This window comes from Pungitius pungitius, chromosome 17 (genome assembly GCF_949316345.1).
Source record: "Pungitius pungitius chromosome 17, fPunPun2.1, whole genome shotgun sequence".
Classification (NCBI taxonomy): domain Eukaryota; kingdom Metazoa; phylum Chordata; class Actinopteri; order Perciformes; family Gasterosteidae; genus Pungitius; species Pungitius pungitius.
This window is the reverse complement of record NC_084916.1, coordinates 8,167,907-8,190,042: the sequence shown is the minus strand read 5'-3', so window position 1 is coordinate 8,190,042 and position 22,136 is coordinate 8,167,907. Positions and strand designations below refer to the sequence as shown.

Genomic DNA, 22,136 nt, shown 5'->3' with positions numbered 1-22,136 from the left:
TTGGTTAGCGGTAAAAGCTGTCGTATTCGTACCCACCTCGTCATCACGTACTGTTGGGCCAGCTTCATCTTCGCTATTAACTCGGCCAGATCGGAATTTAACAGCTTCTGGGCCATCTCGATCTGTGACAACACAAACAAAATGACACACACATCATCGCACAGAACCAAAGAGAAATAGAGCTTCTTCCTGGTCACTGAGCAGGGTCTAATAAGTGCAAACACACCTGTGTGGGCTTTCAGAGACTTCAATATGGCTCAATGCTAAAGTCGGTCACATTAGACATTAGATAATGAATAACATGATGCTGTAATACTACAGATACTTGTGATACTTGATTTAACTCATTTGTTAAAGGAACTTCTATTGAAATGTTGAACTGTGTGTGTGTGTGTATTCACCTCTCTGTGTGTGCTGGGCGGCAGAACAGGAAGTGTCTCGTCCACTGTCGCAAGCAGAGTCCTCAGCGCCAGACCCACCTCCTACCAAACACACACAGTTAATATGCACCTTTAAATCTGTTGATGATGGATATTCAACTTGTTCAATATTGAAATGTGCCACAGAGATGGAACATCTGCCAGGCATTATTGATCCTACCTTGACCATGGGGACGTACTCCTCCGGGGCCGCTGGCTGGATCCTGTTGGACATCTCAATCACAGCTTTGACCAATCCAGTCACGTTCTCATACACTTTGTCGTTAGAGCGATCCAAGTTAGCCGTGGGGGGCGGGCTGATCTCCTGAGGCTGCAGCTGGACCACCAAGGAGAGTAGGACCATTACAAGAACCCACTAAAAACATCCATCGCTCCAAGTTTCCTTTTAGAAAGTGTATCACAAGTTAACACTGGGGGGCGCTATACGAATAGATTTTATAACACACACAGACACACACACACAGGGGCATCACATTGTTATTTCTATCCACATGCATTTCTACCAATACGCTAGATGGTCTGACCATCCTACCGGGGCACGTGTGTTTGTTGGGCAGTGTGACGGCACGACAGACGGGGGCAATGGACTCAATGTTACACCTGCATGGGAATAGTTTTACATGTTGAATCAAAGGATCTAGGCAAATGTCAAAGGGTTGCTTGCAGTGCAGAACCAATGAACACTTTACACTTGCTGAAGGTTTTAGATTTTGTTCAAGCTGCATGTAACTATATTGTTAAAGAGATACAACAGTTCCTCTCTTTCTCTCACTTTCTCACTCCCCCTCGCTCTTGTAACCAGATATTCTCCTTGCTTTGTTTACCTAACCCAGCCTTTCAGTGCATGTGAGCGTGCACCACAAGCTGGCTCGATGGATGCTGAATCGGCGAGGGTTGCTGACTCTCACAGCAGTGACACATCCACCATTCAATCCACCCCCCACCCCCCACCCCTCCAGGTTAACACTGTGAGCACCGTTGGTCGTCGACATGTGGAGGCAGTGGAGTTGCTCTGCATTTTGAATTGAGCACAACATTAATTTCACTACGTTATTGACTACGGACGCAATGGGAGACAAACAGGGATCATGTTACAATGCATCTATTCATCTAAACAAAAAGCACTACTGTTATTTTTCTTTACCAGGGACATTGTTCACAACACTGGCTGTGGTGGAAATTTGTGGTTTGAAGCCTTGTGAGGAATCAAAAGTATCTTGAACTCGCTTTATGATTAAATATTTATTACTAACTAGAATATAGAAAAATGATAAAGATTACAGAAATCATCAACACAAGCCGTAAGTACAGACAGGCTCCTTTCAAGCCCACAGCCATCTAAACAACACCTGGTTAGCCGTAGACATTGCCTCGCATGGGGAGTAGTTCAGCTAACAAACTTTTGTTTTGCCAAAAGAATCCCAGGGTCAATGTTTTGGAGCTTTTAACCACACCTCATAGAGATGAATGTGAAAGCCCCATGTGGGATTAATTTGTCACGAATACTGTTGCCAAGTCAAGAATGCACTTCCACCATCAAAAGTTTTGTTTGTCATGCCGATGGTGATATTTTGTTCTGCCTCTGGTAAACAAAAATATATTTGAACTACAACTCATAAAGCTTCACAAAGCTTCTCTACACATTATGATACTATTAACTACGATCTAACTGGTTCACAGTGAATACAGACAAACACAAAGATCAGCTTACCCTCCACGGCTATGGGGAGGTTGAGGAGATGGGAGGGAGGTGTGGTTGGGTGGATGTGGGTTTGACGGGGGTGGGGGTGATTGGGGTGTGCAGCGGGTTGGGATGAGGGGGGCATAGGTTTGACAGATTGATGTGTGAATAGATGGATGCAGAGTACAAGGTCAGAGAAGCAGGATAAGGGATCAGAAGATGGGGCGGTGTTGCAGGCAAAAATATGCATGAACGTTAATGAGAAACGGGGGAGGGGTGGGGGCGTGAAGGGGGAGAGAAGAGGGGCAGAACATTAGGCCAAAGCCAACCACCAGCAAGGCAAGGCATGGCACAGCATGCAAGCCAGCAGCAAAACTTTGTGAAGAAAACTCAAACAAGAAGGAATTGTGTTCAATAAAAAAAAATCTGAATAAGACATTCTGTATTTTAGAAATGAGCTCTACTTTTCTGTTATGCGTGCAAATGTACCTTTACCCCCTCGTTGTAGCTGTCAACGGGGCAAAGACTGGCAAGGTTGCCTAGGTGACAAGGAGCTCCAGGGCGGGGCGGTTTCTTAGGAGGAGCCACGTGTTCTGAATAAAAGAGGAAGGTTAGATGTGTGATGTATTATGTATCATGATGCAACTAACATGGTCTGTAGTACATCAACTAATACTATGCTATCATCTAGGGCACTTGTATTGTAATTTTCTTTTATTTAATACAACTTTCATTTCTATGATTAAACATATTTAAATTACCTGTACGGTTTTTGGTGGAAATTGTTTTTCCTTTTTTCCTTTTGTTATAAGATAAACATATATTTAGAACTAGATTATTTTATGAATAATAAGCTAAAATCAAGCAACAGTCTCTAAACATCTTTACATTGAATTCTTCAACTGGTGGAGCAGGTTTAGGTAAAACTTATTTTAAAACACAGATAAGTTAATGTAGATAATATACTACTTTAAAAAAGGGGACATCTGTAAATTAGCTTGATTTACTTTTGATACTTTGAATACTAATTCAAATAACAATAGGGCTTTCGCCCGACTTTCAGTCGGCTCAGGCCCTAAAAATTCTCTGTTGTTTCTTTCATGTAGAACATATATTCTTAACAGTATAGTTAAACAAATATTGTGTCTGCATGGTTGTCTGCTCACCTGGTTTCCCGACCGGCTGGTAAATATGTTGGTTTCCACCCTGGCAGAGAAAATCACACACACACAGACACAGACACACTCTTTAAAAGAAAACCCCTTTGAACAAGAAGATACACTAATAATAGCAATAATTCTTATTTCAAAACGTACACATAAGACCACACACTGCATTCATAGCTGTTGTTGCATGGTAGGAATGCTAAGGTCATTCTTAAGGATGTTAACATTTAGAACGTATACAGTCCAATGAGACTGTGCGGTGCTTCTAGGTTCGATAACTCCCCTGAGCTCTCTGTGGTCATGTGGTTGCTGGGTGGGCAGTACCTCCCTGGCACACAGACAGGAACACTCTCTACTTCTCCCGGCGTCTGTCTCCGCAGCTTCCCTCGCCACTTTGTTTCATAGCTTTCTCTTTGCTGTAATTTTGATATTTTATTCCTCCTTTTTTACTTTTTCCACTCCATGCCTCCTCTCTTTTTAGCATTTCCCCTATTACACTCAGTTTCCCTTTTTACCATAACATTCCTCGCTCCATCAGTGCGTGGAGGTTGGTTAGCAGCCGATTTTGAAAGCCGAAAGTATCAACAAACAAACACAGAAACACACTGGTGACCTACCGGTGCTTGTAGTGAGCCGTCTTCTCGGTCAATGCTTCCTCTGCTGTTTCTGGACTCTGCCTTCTGTGTGAAAGAGTCAGAAACAAACATTTAAAACAAATACCTAAACCTAGGAGGAATGATTTTTTCTTTTTAATTTAGTGACTAAAAAAAACAAGAAAAACATTTGTATAAGACTCATCAGTAAAAGGTTTGTCACCTACAGGCTACATAAACCAATGTACTCAATGCTGGAGTTATTTCGTCCGAACGAAACACAACATTTAAAGAGAAAAATAGACAATTAACCAGAGAAATTATTTAGCAGAGTTGATATTCCACCAGCTACGACCTGCGATTTTTCCATTAACACTCCTTTAAAAATAATGATCATCATCTTCAAGACAGAAGAGCAGAGCAGAAGATAAAAACACATAACCTTCTGACAGCCTGTTTTAAGTTGACAGGAAATCAAAACGTTACAAAACTCTGTCCACATTTACCCCGCCAAAATCCTAACCAGCCTCAAACTGCCCCCCTCCTTCTGTTTCAGTACCGTTTTGGTGAAGCACGCCTTGAAGAGATGCATCCTGGGAGAACAGAGGCTGAAGAAGACAGGAGGAGGAAAGCAGAGAGCGGAGGCCATCGAGAGAGTGGCGGAGATAAGGACAGAAAGTAAGAGAATGGCAGATGCAAGCAGTGAGAGGCTTAAGACATGCAGAGCAGAGGAGAGAATGTGCAAGATGAGACTGAAGGAAATGAACTGGGGAAGACAGAAAAGTTGAGTCAGAAGAGAATGGGGGGAGAAGGAAAAGACAGAAAGAGAAGGAAAGAGGAGGAAAAGCTCCACTGAGGCACAGAACTGAAATCCAACCGACTCCCTCTCCTCTTTTTTTCTCCCTCCCACTTTTTCCATGTCATAGCATCTCCCTGTTTCACTTTCTCCCTCCCCGATGGGTGACTCCTTGTTCGTTGTTCCAACCTCTCCATGGCTCCTGCCAATCCCACTTCCTTTCTCCCTCCTTCTGTCCACACAAACGTCCATCTCTTTCTTTTCGGGCCTCTCATATTACTCGATTTCATCATTAATTTGATAGAAAAGTTCAGCATAAGTAACTGATATGACCTGCCTTTCATAGCAGTTTAAAGACATCCACACAGTGTTAGAAGTGTTGGTATAATCCACTTTTGGAGGAGTTTGTCTTTATGTCTAAGGACTTCTTTTGGTATTGTCAGTTCTTGTTACAATGAGAGTAGGCTAAGTCCACACAAAGCGATGACTGATTAACCTACAGCTACACTGATTTTCACTTAAGAGGTTATGTGAAGAATAGTTGGTGTATTGGGCACAAAGTAACCTCTGGGTGAGGTTGTGAATAAATGGAGAGGGGAAATCTTTTCCTTTGCTCATCTGCGTGTTTTTCTTTCAGCTCTACAAAACCTGGTTCAAACATTTAAACTGCGATTCAAGACCAGAGGAAAAAGTATCTGACCCAGAGAGAGAAGAAAAATAGACTTGTTTTTCCAAAGGTAGTGATTTGGCATTTTTTTGTTGTTTCAGTGTGTGATGAGCTAAATAAAGTACAACGGAGCCAGCTAAAAGATGTGAAAAATATATTCTTGAGCTCATCTGGCAGCAAAAATATGCATTAAGAGGTTTGAGTGGGAGAGTCTCACACAGCCTCACCAAGAAAAACAATCCACCCTGAGCAGGATGATGACAGCTAACGCTAGTTTAGTTAGCTGTGAAGTTGCCACAGAATTTTCAGACTTAGGCACATGGGTTTCTAGACTGGATGATTTCCTCATAATATGCCAATAGTCCATGTGAGAAACTGAAAAATGTCGCTAGTAAATGAAAATCATCACCATAACCATGAAGCTCTCCTCCTGCTCCAGCCACCGCTGGTCGTCCTCCATCTGTTGTTGCTGCATCATCAGCCTCTCTTCCATCACAGCCTGGCCTACACAGCCATCGTCCTGTGGAAAATACAATTAGTCAGCAAAACGATCATCTCAAACATCATTATACGATTCACACACGCACACAAACACATCAGTGTCTTTCCCTGTCAAATGCTTTATGACTGCGAGTGCATACCTCCATGTTCGGGTTCCACAGGGCAGTGTGTTCAGGTCGGTGTTGACTCCAGGAATCAACAGCAGGGTAGCTGCCCCCTACTACGACACCATGGGCCGAGGGCTGGAGATGGACGGACAGAAACAGAGGCAAACAGAGATAGAGGAAGTTTATAACATGGTTAATAATTGTAAAACTTGGTTTGATAACACAACACCCAATTCTAAAGAATTTGCCACGGTTACCTCAAATCACCTTTAAAAAGGTATAAAGAATAGATACTTTTTTATTTTACATATATTTTGCTCAAAAAAATATAGTTGGAAAAAGAAAAACATTAGCGGGCTTTGGGGATTACAAAAAATGAACTCAAAAGCATTGAAGCAAAAGAAATTCAAAAAGGCATTTTTGGAGTGCATGAAAATAACTAGTGTCGGTAAAGGTATACGTTTACACAAGTCTAAACTGACTGACTGGTCCATTAAGGTTAAACTCAATGTTTAAATGCCAAACCAACTTCATTCATAATAGTTCCTGATCAAATAATTATGGTAGTTCTTGTTTAGCACTTGAGTTGCTCTCTGTCGGATAAGTAATACATGCTACCATAATGTACAGACGGTATTCTTATGTGTGATATCATCGAGTTTGACATGTATAACCCTTGTGATTATACACTCCTTATAAGGACCAGAGAGAGCTGCTTGTTGTCATTTGAGCTGGAGAGTGGCTTTGATTTGTGTGTGTGTGTGTCTACAGGAAATGCCTGCTGTCTGCTCATTTTATGAGGAGAAGAATAATTGCACTGAAAGTCTTTCTTTTTCATCACATTTCTCTCGTTGACTTTGTGACACATGCAGCTCACGCTTGATGTCTCTCTTCTGAGTTGACTCAGACTCAATACTGACTTTACTGGGTTGGCAGTTGTTGTGATGATTTGTATGTTTTTCAAACGTGTGAGTAACACATCCATCTTGAAAACAGCATAATTACAAAAGATATTCGATTCAAATACTCTCTGAACAACCGTCAACTTAAGAAGAGAAAATACTGCACAGTTGGAGGGACAAACACAAAGTGTTTTGAAGTGGTGAACTCACAGTGCATTTTACCATAATCAAATACTGTAGAAGTTGAGGTTTTTTTGTGTGTGTGTGTGTGTGTGTGTATGTGTGTGTGTGTGTGTGTGTGTGTGTGTGTATTTTGTGTTGTGTTATCTGTACCGGGAAGTGGTTGAGTGGGGGGCCGGTAAAGAATCCTTCACTGGAACGAGGACTTGGGTAACCTGGTCTACTGGGCTGCAGACAGAAAGATGATAGTGTGTGTTTATCGACCAGGTCAAAAACATGGTCAAATAAATAGAAGAACCATCCAATCAGTCGTACTTTGGGCGGTGCTTCATCAGTCCCTCCGGAGTCCCAGGACACGGTGATTTGTCTCCTCATCTCCATTCGAAGTCTCTCCTCTTGTTGAAGCTTTTCTTCCTCCAGGATGGTGCTACAAAGGTAACACACAGATAACTCATCTTACTTAACCATCTTCCTTCTTCCTCTGAATCAGTGGTTAAACAAAGGAAAACAAAACACGTAAGGAAACTTAATTTAAGAGGGCTTTTTGGAAAAAAAGAGAAAATAGAAACTTAGAAAATAAGGACACTTCACAGGAAAGCAGCTGCCTTGATGTAATGGAAACTGAACCAAGGTGTCAAAATGATAGATATAGAATAATCATTAGTCAATGTATGTGAAATCACATGGTAAAGCAAGAAAGTTATTCAATAATTTACAACAAAGGTTTACAAAAAGGGCTTGTGCTACATTGAGAAAAATCAATCCATAGTTGCTTTAAACTTTGCTATTATTTTATTTTCATGATCACCATTCATTTCACATCCTAGCAATTAATAAAATACAAGTGGAAGAACTTCATCAATTTAAAGAAACAAAAAAATTGAAATATTGCGGTAGTGTTAGTATATTTTACACTTATGCTTCAAATTTTCACACGCAAGCAATGTAAAGAGAAAAAACATTTAATTACTTGAGTTGTGTTTTGAGTTCGGTGAATCTCGGCCGCTTGCTGGGGTCATACGACCAACATTTGGTCATCAAACTGTAGAGGGTGGGCGGGCACTGAGGAGGCATGGCCAATCGCTCGCCGTTCTCTATCCTGCCAATGACGTCGTTGTTCTTCACTCCCTGAAAAGGCTTAATGCCGAACATCAGAATCTCCCACATGCACACCCCTACAGAGAGGAACAGAGTTCTGAACGGTTTCTCAGGTGACGTTTTGGAAGTCTTATTTTCCCCCGATGACCTGTAATCCCATATAATGGATCAGCACTCACCAAACATCCAGACGTCACTGGCGGAGGTGAATCTTCGGAAGTTGATGGATTCAGGAGCCATCCATTTGATAGGAAGTTTACCTTTAGAAGCTGATACAAGACAAACAAAGTTCTGTCTACTTCAATATGTTTGGGGACATTACATTTGTCACTCTGTTTGGTTCCAAACGGTTAGAGACCAGAAGAAGACACTTCTTCCCCAGTCACAGTAAAGATAAACTGCATCAACCTGATGTAACCTGACGGTGGCGGTAAAGCACTGGAAACTTTTAAAGCTGGCCACATCCACAAAACTAGAAATGCTACTGCTGGAACGGTCTTGGATACGTTTAAAACTTTAGCAAACATGATTCTGTGTCAAAAAACAATCTAAAGCAGCTTGCGTGTTTGAGTTTGGTCACCTTTGTAGTAAGAACTATCCTCCATGTATCGCGACAGGCCGAAGTCTCCGAGCATCACGCAGTCGACTGAGGAGACCAACACGTTGCGTGCTGCGATGTCCCTGTAATTCAATCCTGATTGTCATTGGGCCTGAATCACAGATGTTGTTTGTTCAGCGTCAACATGAGCAAGGCAGGTAGCAGCACAACAGAGCCTGAATACTGATACATATTTGCTACAAAGTCCCTTTACGGGGCCTTTCATTCACTTTATATCAGTAAATTAACTGCGCAGGATTACATGAAAAAACAAGACTCTTCAAAATGTCCGGGTGAATAAAACTATGACATGACACAATAATACTGATAATACCAATTCAGTACATGACATCATATAGCCACAGTTTGTTAAAAAATCTATATTGAGCATTCATGTACGTGTGTGTGTCTACCTGTGTACAAAACGTTTACTCTCCAGGTATGCGAGGGCTGTGCTGAGCTGGTGGGCAAACAATATGAGACTGGCCAAGTCCAAGTTGTACTTCCTCACCTGAAGGAAGGAGCGTAACTGTAGATAGAGAGAAAAAGAAAGAAGGAAAGGAAACCGGGTAAAGAGAGAGAAAGAGAGTTTTATTAAGTTTACAACACTGCATGGAAACCTTACCTGGATGTATCTAACCTACAAGCATCAACAACTATCAATCGAGTGTTTCATAGTCAATAAATAAGGAATTTCAAAGTACAGCCTTTCCGAGTCATGACTTGCGCTGCACAACTTCCTTTGAACGCTCATTAGAAGTAAAACACACACGCTCTACTCTACTCGGTCAGTATGTGTAAGCGGTCTTGGGCGTACCTCTCCCAGAGTACACAGCTCCATGATGATCCACACAGGGTTCTCTGTGATCACTCCGATCAGCTTAACGATGTGAGGGTGGTCAAACTGGCGCATTGTCACTGCAAAGGAAGCGCACACACACATACACACACACATACACATTTAGTGGATGAAATGATGTGTGGTTTGTTAATAACGCAAGCAGAAAAAAACAGTTTGCTCTCACATGCTTCCTGTAGGAACTTTTCTCTGACGCTGTCGGATGTACAGTTCTTGCAGGTCTTAATGGCCACAGCGAGAGATGGTTTGTCCTTCAGAGCACAATGTACAAGTGGCACAAGTTGGATGATTATACGTAATGAGGAACAAGGCTGGTTGAAACCAGTGTACACCATCTACATAATATTAGATCGCAAAACTGTAAACATGCAGTACCACGTGATCGTACCACAAGATGTGTACATTTATTTTTTAAAGCAATGAGCAGACTAAGATCGTAACATGTAAGGAAACAATCTGCGACAACAATCAAAATTATGAACAAAAATGTCTTGTCTTGGGTTTGAATACGTTGTTCTGTCTGAGCTTGTTTGGTAGGTTAGGATAGGCAGGATTGAGGATACTTTTAAAAACTATATTTAGCTCGATTATGGAGTAACAACCAAATGTCTTATGATTGATTCGTCAGTACACAAAAAGTGTTTGTGTACGTGTGTATTTCCACATACCGGGCTGTCGTAGACTCCTTGGTGTACATCTCCAAACTGGCCCTCTCCTATGCAGCGGCCCAACTCTATCCTGTCTCTCTGGATCTCATAATCCCGCGCTGAGCGAGGGGAGAGGAAAAGACAAGAGGAAAGAAGGAGATGTATACATTTACTTGTTGTTTTTCATACACTGCACACACTGTGTGCTTTACTTGGACCGAGTGGATGGGATTCACCAGGACAAGACAATTTGTATGACATCAGGTGATCTCAGGTTTCTAAAGTAAAGATACTTTGAAGTGATTTCTAACTTTAGGGTAGTAAACCATTGACCTTGTTGATGAACTCAACCCACTGGTATTCTACTATTAATATACAAAAAATAATTTGTCCCAAGAGTATATTCCCTTGACAGGGGAATATAATAATATAAAAGACATTTAACTAGACACACCTCAACTTAACATGCACACTGCCACACAAAATAACAAACATATGGTAAACCTGTTTAGAAGACACAAAATAATGTGTCCAAAGTAATGTTATATATCCCTCGATATTGACACAGTGAAAAAAGGGGGGGTACTGGGAAAAAAACTAGTTCGGAATAAGGTCATCAACATTTCTGTGCTGCTACATTAATCCCAGCTGCAAACCAGCGGCTATAAAAATTAACTAAACACTTGAGTTCAAGAAGTTTGTGCAGGACACTGGCTATCAGCAACTTATTCTGTACTAACCGGAACACAAAATAATAACACTCAGTAAAAAAAACACAACCCAATATCACCAAGAAATCTACTGAACTGAATCGAACCGGCAGTCACAACAGCTTTGAAACACAAAAGAACCAACAGATGACTGAACATACAACCACAATGATAATAAATCAAAGGAAATAAATAATAATTATAAAAACGTGCCGACAAGATGGTGAGTCCAACAATCTAGACACTGAGATTGTTTTGCTGCGAAGATCTAGGGACACTTCTGATGAAACCATTTATGAAGTAACATCTTGCATCATTTATGGACAAAAAGTCAACAACAGCAACTTGTTATATTAGGTACCTTGAGTCTTTGTATTTTTCTTTGACAGTGAAGAAATTGTCATACACTGGTTGCTGACTTCTCAAAAAAGCCACATCATTGATAGTATAACCAGCGTGAATGACCAAACTAACTTACAGGGAGATCTTACTTTTTGGACTAATCAAGAGCCTGGCAAAGAAAAATCTGAACAAAAGTGTCGAATCTCAAGGTATTTTGGTTGCACAGAATGAGTGAGTGAGACAGGGAACTTTACCTTCAACTATTCCATAGCTGACTGTTGGCGATGGGAGAAAGAGGGAGAACAAGAGATGAAGAGAGGGAGAGAGCCAGACAGCTGCTTAAAGATTTTAAATAGCGCAGGAAAAAACCCATAAAGAAACACAAATGTGAGCAGACAGAGATAAGTGACCCGTTTTGCTCTTTACCTGATGTTTAATCAATAAAGAGGAAATGAAAATTCTGAAACAGAATGGTCTAAAGATTCAGGTTTGCTGTGGAGTCGTTACTGGAATGCCACTTCATTTTACACTGATTCGTACAAGCGCTAACAGAGAGCAGGAAAATAAGTCAGAAGTCTGTAGGAGGTCGGTTTAGAGGAGGTGGCAGAGAGAAGCAAAGTGAAAGAGACAGAAACAAAAGGCAGACTAAGAAAGGTATAAAAAGACTTAGGGAGCAAAGAAGAAACACAGTTTGTCTTCAGAGAGATACAGAAGTCCCACCGAGACGTCCACATTAAATGTATTGGAGCCGAGGGCTGAAACCACCATCACTCGCGAGGCTGCAGCCAAGCTCACCAGCACAGTTGGGGTTTGGAATAACATATGAATGAATTTGACAGATGCAATGTGTGTCAAACCAAGCAGAGCTAGAGATTACTCGCTGCAGCTCCTCTGGCCTCCAGCTGGTGTAAGCTGTTCTTATAAGACGCCCGAACTGGAACTGGATTTGATTTTAACTGGAAAAGGGGTTTACTGTAACTTCTTTGTGTGTTCCCCCAGAATGGAAGTCAGCCTGAGACCATATACTCGTCCGACTACTTCTCCTGCTGCAAAAATAGTGAATACTTGACTTACTGGAGGGCATGGTGTATGTGTCCTCTTCATCCACTATCTCAGCGTAGTCATCGGTTTCTGTAACATGAGATGCACACAAGGAGGGTGAATAAATGCAAAAGAGTGAAGTAGAGCACACAAGCAAGTCTAAAATAACACAAATTCGCAAACACACACAATAGGAAAATCATGCACATGTTGCTCGTTTTACCGTGCGTCCTCCTTGGTGTGACAGGGTTACTGATACACACAAAAAGACAATAATCCAAACTTCACAATGGAAATACGGAATAAGGCATGAGGAGTCCTGCGCAGAACCACGGCAACACTCGCGTAGTTCCTCTCCTTCTCTCTGCACACACACACTTGGCGGACAGTGTGAGCTGAGCATGTGTTGTGCATATCTGTCTGTGTGAGAGCAGCTGGGCTGCAGGGAGTAAACTGTGGTGGTGGAGGAGGAGGAGGAGAGAAAGAGAGTAGAGGCAATAACCCAAAGAAGAAAATTAAGTGAGAAGTAGAAAAATAACAGGAGATATAAAGCAAAAGTAAAGAACAGATGGAGTAAAACAGGAAGAGAAAGAAATAGGAAGCCGAACTGTCAGGTAAAAAGATGGAAACATCTAGGAGAAAACCTGTGCAGAATCACATAGAGAAGAGAGAGAAGACGGAGGGGGAGAGCCAGCAGAAAAAAGAGAGGGGAAGATGTGCAGAGTTGATCCAAACCAGATGGTGGTGTTTAAAATAAAATCAGTGTGCACACTCAGCTGTTGGAAACAAGAGTGGAACATCTGCTGTCCCTCACAGCTCAATCCAGCAGTTAACCCGGGTCTGTGGCAACACGTCCCTAACCTTATCACAAACCCTGTAAATATGAAGCTACATTTAGCTGGGCTCTCCACAAAGCCTAGAAACAGCGGTCAGCCGGCCTGTCAGGGTTAAAAGAGAATCCTCCATCCAGTATTTATAAAGCCGACTAATCAACGTGGCACATCATGTTTTTTAACCTTAAGGAGGAAAAAAACGGCTCACCGTTTCCACCAGCTTTCAAATGCATATTTAACAGACTTATATCTGAACAGGAGAGGTTTCATTATTTTATGCAACTCTCAGAAAGAAAGCAATTGATGTTTCAGTGTCAAAATATTAGTTTGAAAATAAGATGAATCAAACACTTTAAGGTGTTTAAGGCTTTAAGGTTAGAACATCTACTTTATCAGTACACATGGAATCCTTTAACTGACCACTATAAATACCTTCATATGAGCTGAAATGAAAGCAAAGGCTCTGGTTGGTGCTGATAAAATGGGTTTCATTAGATATACTGAAACCATGCGTGCAATCATGCAAAAATGCTTCCAGATGATTCCAAACTGTTTCTTTAACGTTTTCCTTTTTGTTTGTGGCACTTATATCAGCATCTAGATCTTTTCAGTTCTATATATTTTCATAATTTGAGATTTGTTCTAAGGAATCACCCTCTGTAAGTCTAACTGGTCAAACTTTGGGTGTGTATATTTGCTTGTTAGCCCTTTATAGCCAGGAATGCACCCACTCTTGAATCCAGAAAACCTCTCCCTATTCCACTGTGTGTGTGAATGTATGCAAGTACACATTTGCTGAATTGTGTGTGTGTGTGTGTGTGTGTGTAAAGAGAGAAAGAGAGCGAGGGAGAGAAAATTTGGAGAAGTTCCCTTAAAGTGAAATACATTTAGTGGTAGTCCACTTTAAAATAAATAGACTCAGACCCCAACATCCTACAAAAACAACTCTTGCTACTAACATATCAAACTCATATCAATTGATGTTGGAAATCAATGATATAAAACACACTCAACTAAAACATTTTTTCCGTTTAAAAGGACATAGTTCACTCTATATCTCTATGTGTACACAATACAGCACATTCACACACAGCGTTATTGTTAGAGATTTAGAAGATGCTTGCATAAACATCAACCCACACGCCCACATGCAATGTGTTGGGGAAGTGTGGACAATTAAGAAGGGACAACAGAGAGATTGATAAACAGCATCACTTTACCATCCCCACTAAGATCCTCTGCAGGGTCCAGGAGAGCATGCAGGAAACAGGAAGAGGAGGAGAATGGAGAGAGAGGGAGAGAGAGAGAAAGCAGCCAGGCAGAGACAGAAGGGAGGGAGAGAGAAGAGAGAGCGGTTAGAGCATGAAAAGCCTGGAAACAACATGGGAGATGTCGCAGGATCTGCAAAGCCAAAAAAACACTCAGCGGGAAGTTAGCTTCATTTCACAATATCTCTGGTGAGGAAGTTCAGTAAGGCCCCACAACCACATAAAGGGGAGCTGGACAAATGCCGGAAACGACGCAATACAACTTTGGCCCTACTTATTTTTTTTTAGTTTTGCCGATATCCTTAAGTTGATAAATAGCCAGATCTTTTGATTGCTATTAATGCAATTTGGGCTTTTATGACCTTTTCTTAAAATATACTTTGTTGGTGTTTTTTTCATCCATTCTAATGTAGTTAAACTGTAGGGGATGGCAGGTTGAAATAATTTGTGATCCTTTGTTTTCTCTAAGCAGAATGCAAAGAAAGCTGTATAGAGGGGGACACAGACTCACCCGTTAAACTCTGTGCAGGGGACATATATGCAGTGCACAACATACATGGAGGGAGTTTTAGTAGAATCACAATACTCCACACCATTCATGGACTTTTTCATTGACATAACTACCGTCAAGTATTTTTCCTACCTATAAAACTACATTGCTTAGCTGGTGCGGATCGGCTGCTTTAACAGGGAAGACACTCCAACTCAAAAGAAGGAATTATCCTACTATTATAACTACTCAGCCATCATGAATTTACATACATGAAACAAAATGGTGATTAAAAAATAAAACTGTGACTTCAGCAACGAGGCATGTGCTGAAATAAAACTCCAATTCACACAGGAAAATAGAACATATACATCAATAGTGGCCTTTGTCAGCAGGTTGGCTCGAATGAGAATACTTATTCACGAATGTAAGAACACAGAAATGTTTTCCTGGTAGTAAGGAAATGTCAAAAACTGTCAAAGTTAGAAAGTTACAGCACAAATCAGAGTTTCCATTTGTTTACTGCTCTTACTTTTGGAGCATTGCCTTGATTAGAAGCGTCAGACAAGCAGTTATTGTGGTTTAAGCGTGCGGGTTTGCGTAAGACTGATTTAGTCAAAGCAACCAAAAAAAACAAGATTGATTGTGATGCAGCAGATGGATTCATTTCATCCACAAAACCAACTTGAAATCCACGAACAGCAACCAAAACTGTGTCATGTAATCTTTCCTTTTTGCGGGATTTGTGAAAAATAGTACGTTGAACGACTCTTGCATGTTAAACTGCATCTATTGTGCAGTTTTAGCCTTTTGATTTCATATGCTTCTTTCTGAGGTTATTCTGTACCCCATATTTACTACAATGTAACGTCACTCAATAAGAATGATAATCAAATCAGGCATTTTTATTCTGCCACATCACAATTTTGCGGACACGATCCTCCACTAACTATCCAATGAGAGCCGAGGATACCCTTGGGCGGCGAATCTGAACAGAACACAAAAGGGAGGAGGAAACGCCGCGGCTTGGTTGGCTTGAGAGGCGACGAAGTCACGAGGTCTGCAGCCAATCGGGCAGGAAAGATGAAATAAAAAAATAAAAAGAATAGTGAATGAGTACAGAGGGGAGATGTGTGGAAGACAGAGCGGCGGAAGTAAACAAATAGCAGAAAAAGAAGGGACAGGGTGAGGAGGGAGGGAGAGGCCGTCTCAACAGAGAGGAAAACAACGGAGAGATGAGTGAGAGAGAAAACAGATGTTGGAAAAAATGGAGACAGGAAGAAAGCCGACAAAGCGATCGGACATCTGGCTCCTGTGGACTAGTGAGTGAGCGGGACACTTCTCTCACCCGAGACGGAGATAGCTCTTATTCCACTCCGAACGGCTTCTAACTTTTTCTCATTGTTGGACAATCTAGAAAAGAAGAAAAATAAACAGAACAGTCAAACACCTTTAATGCCCACGTATGGCATCATCATATCTCGGTCAAGTTAAGTAACCTGTTCAAACAAAAAACCGATGTCATTTTGAGAGTCAGCTCTGACTGAAAGAGGAGACTGTGGGCGCTGCATCTGCAAACAAACCCGTCTCTCTGCCTCTGCAGCGGTATGTCCGTCTGGTCATGTGAGCTTTACTACGGTATTTACGTCACCACCACAGCAGGCGGAGAGAAAAAGAGAGAGAGAGACCAAAGAGGAACAAGAGTGTGAGACAAAGGGGAGGAGATTGCCCATGTGTTTAAGAAGCCTAAGAGGAAAATATTTGGCTCCTAAACTTATCTCCTTATTTGACCAGAGATGAAGCAAAAAGAGGTGAAAGAGGAGACGGAGAGAGGGAGAGATTTAAGTTTAAATGACCAAAAAGTAAGCAAAAGACGAGTGTTTAAATTTGATCAAGTGGCAGTAAAATGTTAAGATAAAAGGTCCAAACTGCTAAGGTCTCTGATAAACAAACACAATGAACCAACACACCACCCCACCCCCACCCTATCCCCTTAACACAAAGTGGATGAGGGCCGTGCTGTTATGCCAATAAAATTGAGTTGTTTCAGTTCAGATCTTCTCTGCTGAATTATGGGTGAATAGTTTGGCCATTAAACCTTTTCATAACTGATCAGTCTTTTGAGTTTTGATGTAATTTATCAATGGACACTGCCATAATATTCTAAAACTACTGGGCTGTAAATGACTGATTATATTCATAATACATTAATCTGTGATTCTTTTTATAATCAGCCCAGCACCATGGCAACCATTCTTTGTCTCAAACATGGACTGGTAAGACTACGAGTAACAAACACTGAGATGGGTACTTACTTTGGGATGGAAGGAAGTGCTCTCTCTCCCTCTAGAGGACAACAGGAAAAATTGTCAGGATGGGAATGATAAGTCTTGTGAAGCAAATTAAATGTACATACAACTACCTCGTTCAATAACACAATACATACAGTTGGTAAACAACCAGCGTGTAGTGCTGTAGTTTAGTGTCTCACAAAGCATTTATTAAATATCAGCACTGCACAACTAATTACTTACTTAGTAGATACTAGATATAACAATTTATCCAATTGTTGCAATAGATTTTTTAGGATGCATGGTTTGAAAAGAGCATTACTACCCACTAGGATTCTTAAGAGAATATTTTGAAACACTAAATAGTTTTTTGATGATGTGCTATTTTCTTTTCTTTCATATTGTTTAATTGTTACGCTCACAATATATCACAAAATCTTGAATACAGAAAAGTCTGAATGAGGTGTGCTACAGGGTTGCAGCCTAATATTTTTGCTATAATCTGTAAAGAGGCAAGACAGGAAGGCGATATATCCCGCTTGATACCTTTCTGATATCTGATGATGAAAGAGTGTGTTTCCATGGAGATGAGCCGACAGTAACCGTCAATCAAGTCAGCCAAGTTCTCTGCCATTGTCAGTGATGCTGTCGTAACTGTGAGAGGCTACACACACACACACACACAAACACACACACACACGCCTGTTACAAAGAGCCATTATCCACACAGATACACACACTACTCTCACACAAAACTGCACAGTGGGGGTTTCCAGCTTCTCCGTACGTCGGGGGAAAACTGCTCTCTCTCACAGCATTGGTGTGCATGTGTATCCAATACCATAAAAGCCAATAAAACTGTGAGAGACTGTGTGTTGTTCAATCCTTCCTCTGTGAGCATAACCAGTAAGCGGGATCAATACATGGAAAACCATTAGTTAATCTCTGGATCCATATCAGTTGCTCACGTACACCAACCAAGCTATTCACATTGCACAGTTCATGGCAGGTCTATTTTATTCATTAGAGAAAAAAGCTCATTACTAAACAAGAAATCCCAGTATAACTTCTTCTAGAAAGAGAACAATTTCATTCCTTTGCAGATTGAATACTCTTTAATTATATTTCAAACATTAGTGAATGCACCCACTGCATTGTTCTCTCTGCATTCTATTCTGACACTGGATTTTGAGAAGTTTGATACAATTAAACTAAACTTCCAGTATTGTGGTACATCAACTTCTCCTAAGACTCTCTCATTGAAATTGATCTTGGAAGAAGTATGAATTCTCGACCAATATTTGCGACCGGTTGTACTAAATAAAAGGTAAACAAACAGTTTATAACGTCTTGAAGATTAAATGGGCAGACACTCCTCTCTCGACAAAGACGGACAGGGTAGTAATACCTCAGCAGCTCCAGCTACGTTGAGCTGTAGCATCCCTTTCCTGTCCTTCTCCTCCATGGCAGAGTACTGGATGGACTGGACTTGGTTGAAGTTAGCTAGGTGGGTGGGCTATGGACAACGGGACGGGGGACACAGACAGTCAACATCAGACCATGAGAACTGGCCTAAACTTATCCATATCCACTCACAATCGAATGAACAGTTGCGATCTGTTAAGTCTTAAAGTAAAGATCAAAATATATAAATATGTTTGGGATACACAAACTAACAAGTCAAGGTGAACGCGGCTGTTTAGCCTGATGTGGTCTCTGTAGGAACTCACAGTGGATCCCTTGTCAGTGAGGTAGCTGATCCCTTCCTCCGGCCCGATGGCCAACTCCACCTGGATCACCCAGCTGGACTGTTAGAGAGAAGAACGGGGAAACAAGTTACAAGAGCAAGAGAGGAGGAGCCACGAGGGAGACAATATCAAACGTCATGCTACAGCTATAACCCTGATAGATTTGTGTGTTCTCAATACATTTCCTTGACTTATGAAGAGTGTGACATTCGTATTCGGAATAATTCCTTGTTTGTGGCTGAAAAAAAAAGCAAGGGGTGGAACCGAGTCTCCCCCCCCACCCCTGCAATAAGGCCCGATGTAGAAGAAGTACGAAGAACAGGCCCCCACAAATCATACACCACATCTGGGACACACGCATGACCGGATGCCGCCGTGAGGGGGCAGCCTAACACAACAGAAGAGCGGAGGCAGGATTAAAAAAAAAAACCTACCCCAAGGGCACATTTGAAGCACTCCTTGTCATAGCGATGGATCGGTGCCAAGATCTCCAAGAACTTCAAGATGCACTGCTCGTCGTTTAGATTGGCCACCTGCTTAAAAGTCTGCTGAATCAGCTTTCTAAGAGTTTTAGCCTGAAGAGAGGAGAAAATATGTATAGAATCAAACTTTATCTAAAAACATTATCAAGAATGAAAGAAAACTTGGTAATGATCGGAGAGAGTGAAAGGCATGAGTGCATGTGTGTGGGTTATTCGTGTGTATGTGAGGGTGCAGAATGAGGCAAACATTGATAGGATAATAGTCCATTCAAATAGAATTCACCCCAGCACTACATTCCAGCAACACTCTAGCTTAAGATTAATAGCTTCACAACGACACATTAATTCTGTTGGTTAACACTCAATCAAACTTTCATCTGTGGCGTGATTTAGATCTAGACTACATGTGAGCGCTCATACCGACTCATTTGGGCTTCTCAGACCTGATTTGTTTTTATTTTTTAGGTGACTTACATCGTAGGGAGTAGACAGATGGGGAGCCGACAGAAAGAAAATCCATTTAAGAACATTTTTCATTATACTCTGGACAGTATCCCATACACATGAACACTATGACATATGTAATCCTCGTCATTTGATGCATGTATTAAAACATTGGGACTTTACACAGACAACATAACTTTTTGAATACTGACCCGCCCTCAATGATCTGAGCTTTTATACAAATATTTGGAATTAATGGGATTAAAGTATATGCAGTAGATGGGTTTCTTTAATTATACACATTCACACAAGCACATTTACAGCACGGACACTGTAACTAAAAATAGATCCCCATGTATAGATTAAGATAAAGATTAAAGTGGATTTAGTGCACACCATCCAGGCTTAAAAGTGTGTGTGGGTCCATAGTAGACCGGTTCATCACATTTAGGTCCTGCACAAAATAAATGAACAGTTCACAAAACTGTAGATTTATTGATCTTGAAATGTGGCTTGGACATGTTAGGTGAGTCTAATGAGGAGATGTCAATTGTGTTTAGACCCTGTCTGTATTACTCATGAGACCAGTCATTCATATAAAGAAAACTAAGCCTTTATTTTTATTTACAAACCATTTTGTTGAATAAATAACTAATTCTACCACTGTTTTGATCATTTGTAAATGAAAGCATGAACTTTTAGACTTAATTTCCGTTCTGTAACAGACAACGTGCCAGATGTCTAGTCAATAAGCCTGAAGGAATCAAGAACCCCCCCCAAACACACACGGACGGTGTGTGTGTGTGTGTGTGTGCGCGCGCACACACACACATTTGTGCGTTCTCTGTGCTCTTGATAGGATCTGTGTTTTAATTCCTTGAATTCCACCAGTCACACACACTCACTCATCAACACGTAGAGATATTGTCGGCTAAAATGATCCACCCTTCCTGATAGGAAGCACTGAGAGTAGTAATCGCCCGGCCCATCACCACGTTGACCATCGCTGTGGCAACTGGGCTGCCAAGTCACAGACGAAATACATATTCTTTTCATCAATGTGTATACATAAGGGAGGACACAATGATGAAGGTGTGCATCCCCATTTTGGGCTGGAGGCGGTGTTGAGTTGCCATCATGTCCTCGTCGGGGTCCATTTAGACAAGTGATACATTTCACTGTGTTGTGTCCCGACAGTAACACAGATTTACATGCATCTTATTCTAGGATACATGCACTATGGCCCTGCTGGTTTCATTTGTGATCTATTACTGTACCATCAACTTCCTGATCATTAATGACTGACAAATCAATGCATATTTATACTACGGAGTCCTCTATTCCAAATATAAGAAGAGTACAGATCTGCTTCCGGACTTCAGCTTAAAGCTTCCAAACAAATATTCATCATGTAAATAGTACAAATCAAAGTAGACTATACCAACAATTACTTCTATTTCTACAACAGATCTAGTTATTAATTGGTTGTGTGTAAAATTGGGGTACAAAATAAAAATTTTAGAAGAGATTATGTGGTTTTGAATGAAGATATTTTGTACTTCTATACTTTGGACAAAGGCAGACTTTGTTTCAGACATTGTGTTTTTAGACCTTCAGTAGAGAATACACAGAGAATTACTGTTTTAAGAAAGAAAAAGAAAATGTGATGACAAATCGAGAGTAACAAAGTGGAGCGCACAGCTGTAAGTTAGGATACCAGCTCTTTGATCTGTAAAGCCAGTACAGGTCAGTTTCACTAAACATGCTGCTCGGCCAGTCAATATAGATGAACAGACTTTGCTAACATCCATAGCTGTTTACTACCATAGCCATCTGTTCTTGTGTGTGTGTGTGTGTGTGTTTGCGCGTGTGGAGTTCATTGAGGGTGAATAATCCCATTAAATGACTCCATTCTCTTTCACCAGAGTGAACGACAGAAGCGTAAAAAGCAGCTGTGCTCCCTCTCTCCCACGTCCATGTACAAGTAAAAAGGGCTATAGGTAATCTTTATTTTCATGAATCCATCGTTTCATCCATTTCTATTTTTGTACCACCAAGGGAATTTCTTGTTATAATGCCATTGTTGCAAATGACAAAGACAAAATGTTTTATAATTGTTGAAATAATTGAAATGATTGGCTCAATGCTTCAGTTGATTACTAAATTACAGCATCAGTTTAGACATCACACAATAAAGTAAGATGTGCTAACGTTTTAATATATTTATATGACTGGGTGCATTGTTACGGCTT

The 22,136-nt window shown here is 41.0% G+C and overlaps 1 protein-coding gene across 14 annotated transcripts in view; it reads right to left on the bottom strand.

The window, feature by feature from the left end:
• Nucleotides 1-22,136, bottom strand: part of ptk2aa (protein tyrosine kinase 2aa) — a 48,155-nt gene that overhangs the window by 1,569 nt on the left and 24,450 nt on the right. For 5 of the 14 annotated variants that reach the window (XM_062558300.1, XM_062558301.1, XM_062558299.1 and 2 more), the window contains 26 exons: nucleotides 19,393-19,533; nucleotides 18,941-19,018; nucleotides 18,619-18,726; nucleotides 17,757-17,874; nucleotides 17,235-17,265; nucleotides 16,268-16,332; nucleotides 14,382-14,399; nucleotides 12,362-12,418; nucleotides 11,542-11,562; nucleotides 10,257-10,354; nucleotides 9,755-9,839; nucleotides 9,547-9,647; nucleotides 9,143-9,258; nucleotides 8,712-8,812; nucleotides 8,311-8,400; nucleotides 8,004-8,208; nucleotides 7,349-7,460; nucleotides 7,187-7,261; nucleotides 5,985-6,086; nucleotides 5,753-5,863; nucleotides 3,905-3,967; nucleotides 3,288-3,327; nucleotides 2,611-2,714; nucleotides 601-756; nucleotides 402-482; nucleotides 37-122 (listed from right to left, as the gene is read on the bottom strand). In XM_062558300.1, coding sequence (XP_062414284.1) covers nucleotides 37-122; nucleotides 402-482; nucleotides 601-756; nucleotides 2,611-2,714; nucleotides 3,288-3,327; nucleotides 3,905-3,967; nucleotides 5,753-5,863; nucleotides 5,985-6,086; nucleotides 7,187-7,261; nucleotides 7,349-7,460; nucleotides 8,004-8,208; nucleotides 8,311-8,400; nucleotides 8,712-8,812; nucleotides 9,143-9,258; nucleotides 9,547-9,647; nucleotides 9,755-9,839; nucleotides 10,257-10,354; nucleotides 11,542-11,562; nucleotides 12,362-12,418; nucleotides 14,382-14,399; nucleotides 16,268-16,332; nucleotides 17,235-17,265; nucleotides 17,757-17,874; nucleotides 18,619-18,726; nucleotides 18,941-19,018; nucleotides 19,393-19,533 — 2,363 coding nt within the window. Of the gene's footprint in view, nucleotides 1-36; nucleotides 123-401; nucleotides 483-600; nucleotides 757-2,151; nucleotides 2,715-3,287; nucleotides 3,328-3,904; nucleotides 3,968-5,752; nucleotides 5,864-5,984; nucleotides 6,087-7,186; nucleotides 7,262-7,348; nucleotides 7,461-8,003; nucleotides 8,209-8,310; nucleotides 8,401-8,711; nucleotides 8,813-9,142; nucleotides 9,259-9,546; nucleotides 9,648-9,754; nucleotides 9,840-10,256; nucleotides 10,355-11,541; nucleotides 11,563-12,361; nucleotides 12,419-12,551; nucleotides 13,553-14,381; nucleotides 14,400-16,267; nucleotides 16,333-17,230; nucleotides 17,266-17,756; nucleotides 17,875-18,618; nucleotides 18,727-18,940; nucleotides 19,019-19,392; nucleotides 19,534-22,136 lie in introns of those variants that run through there. The other 9 variants (XM_037473940.2, XM_062558295.1, XM_062558297.1 and 6 more) reach the window with 9 other exon arrangements.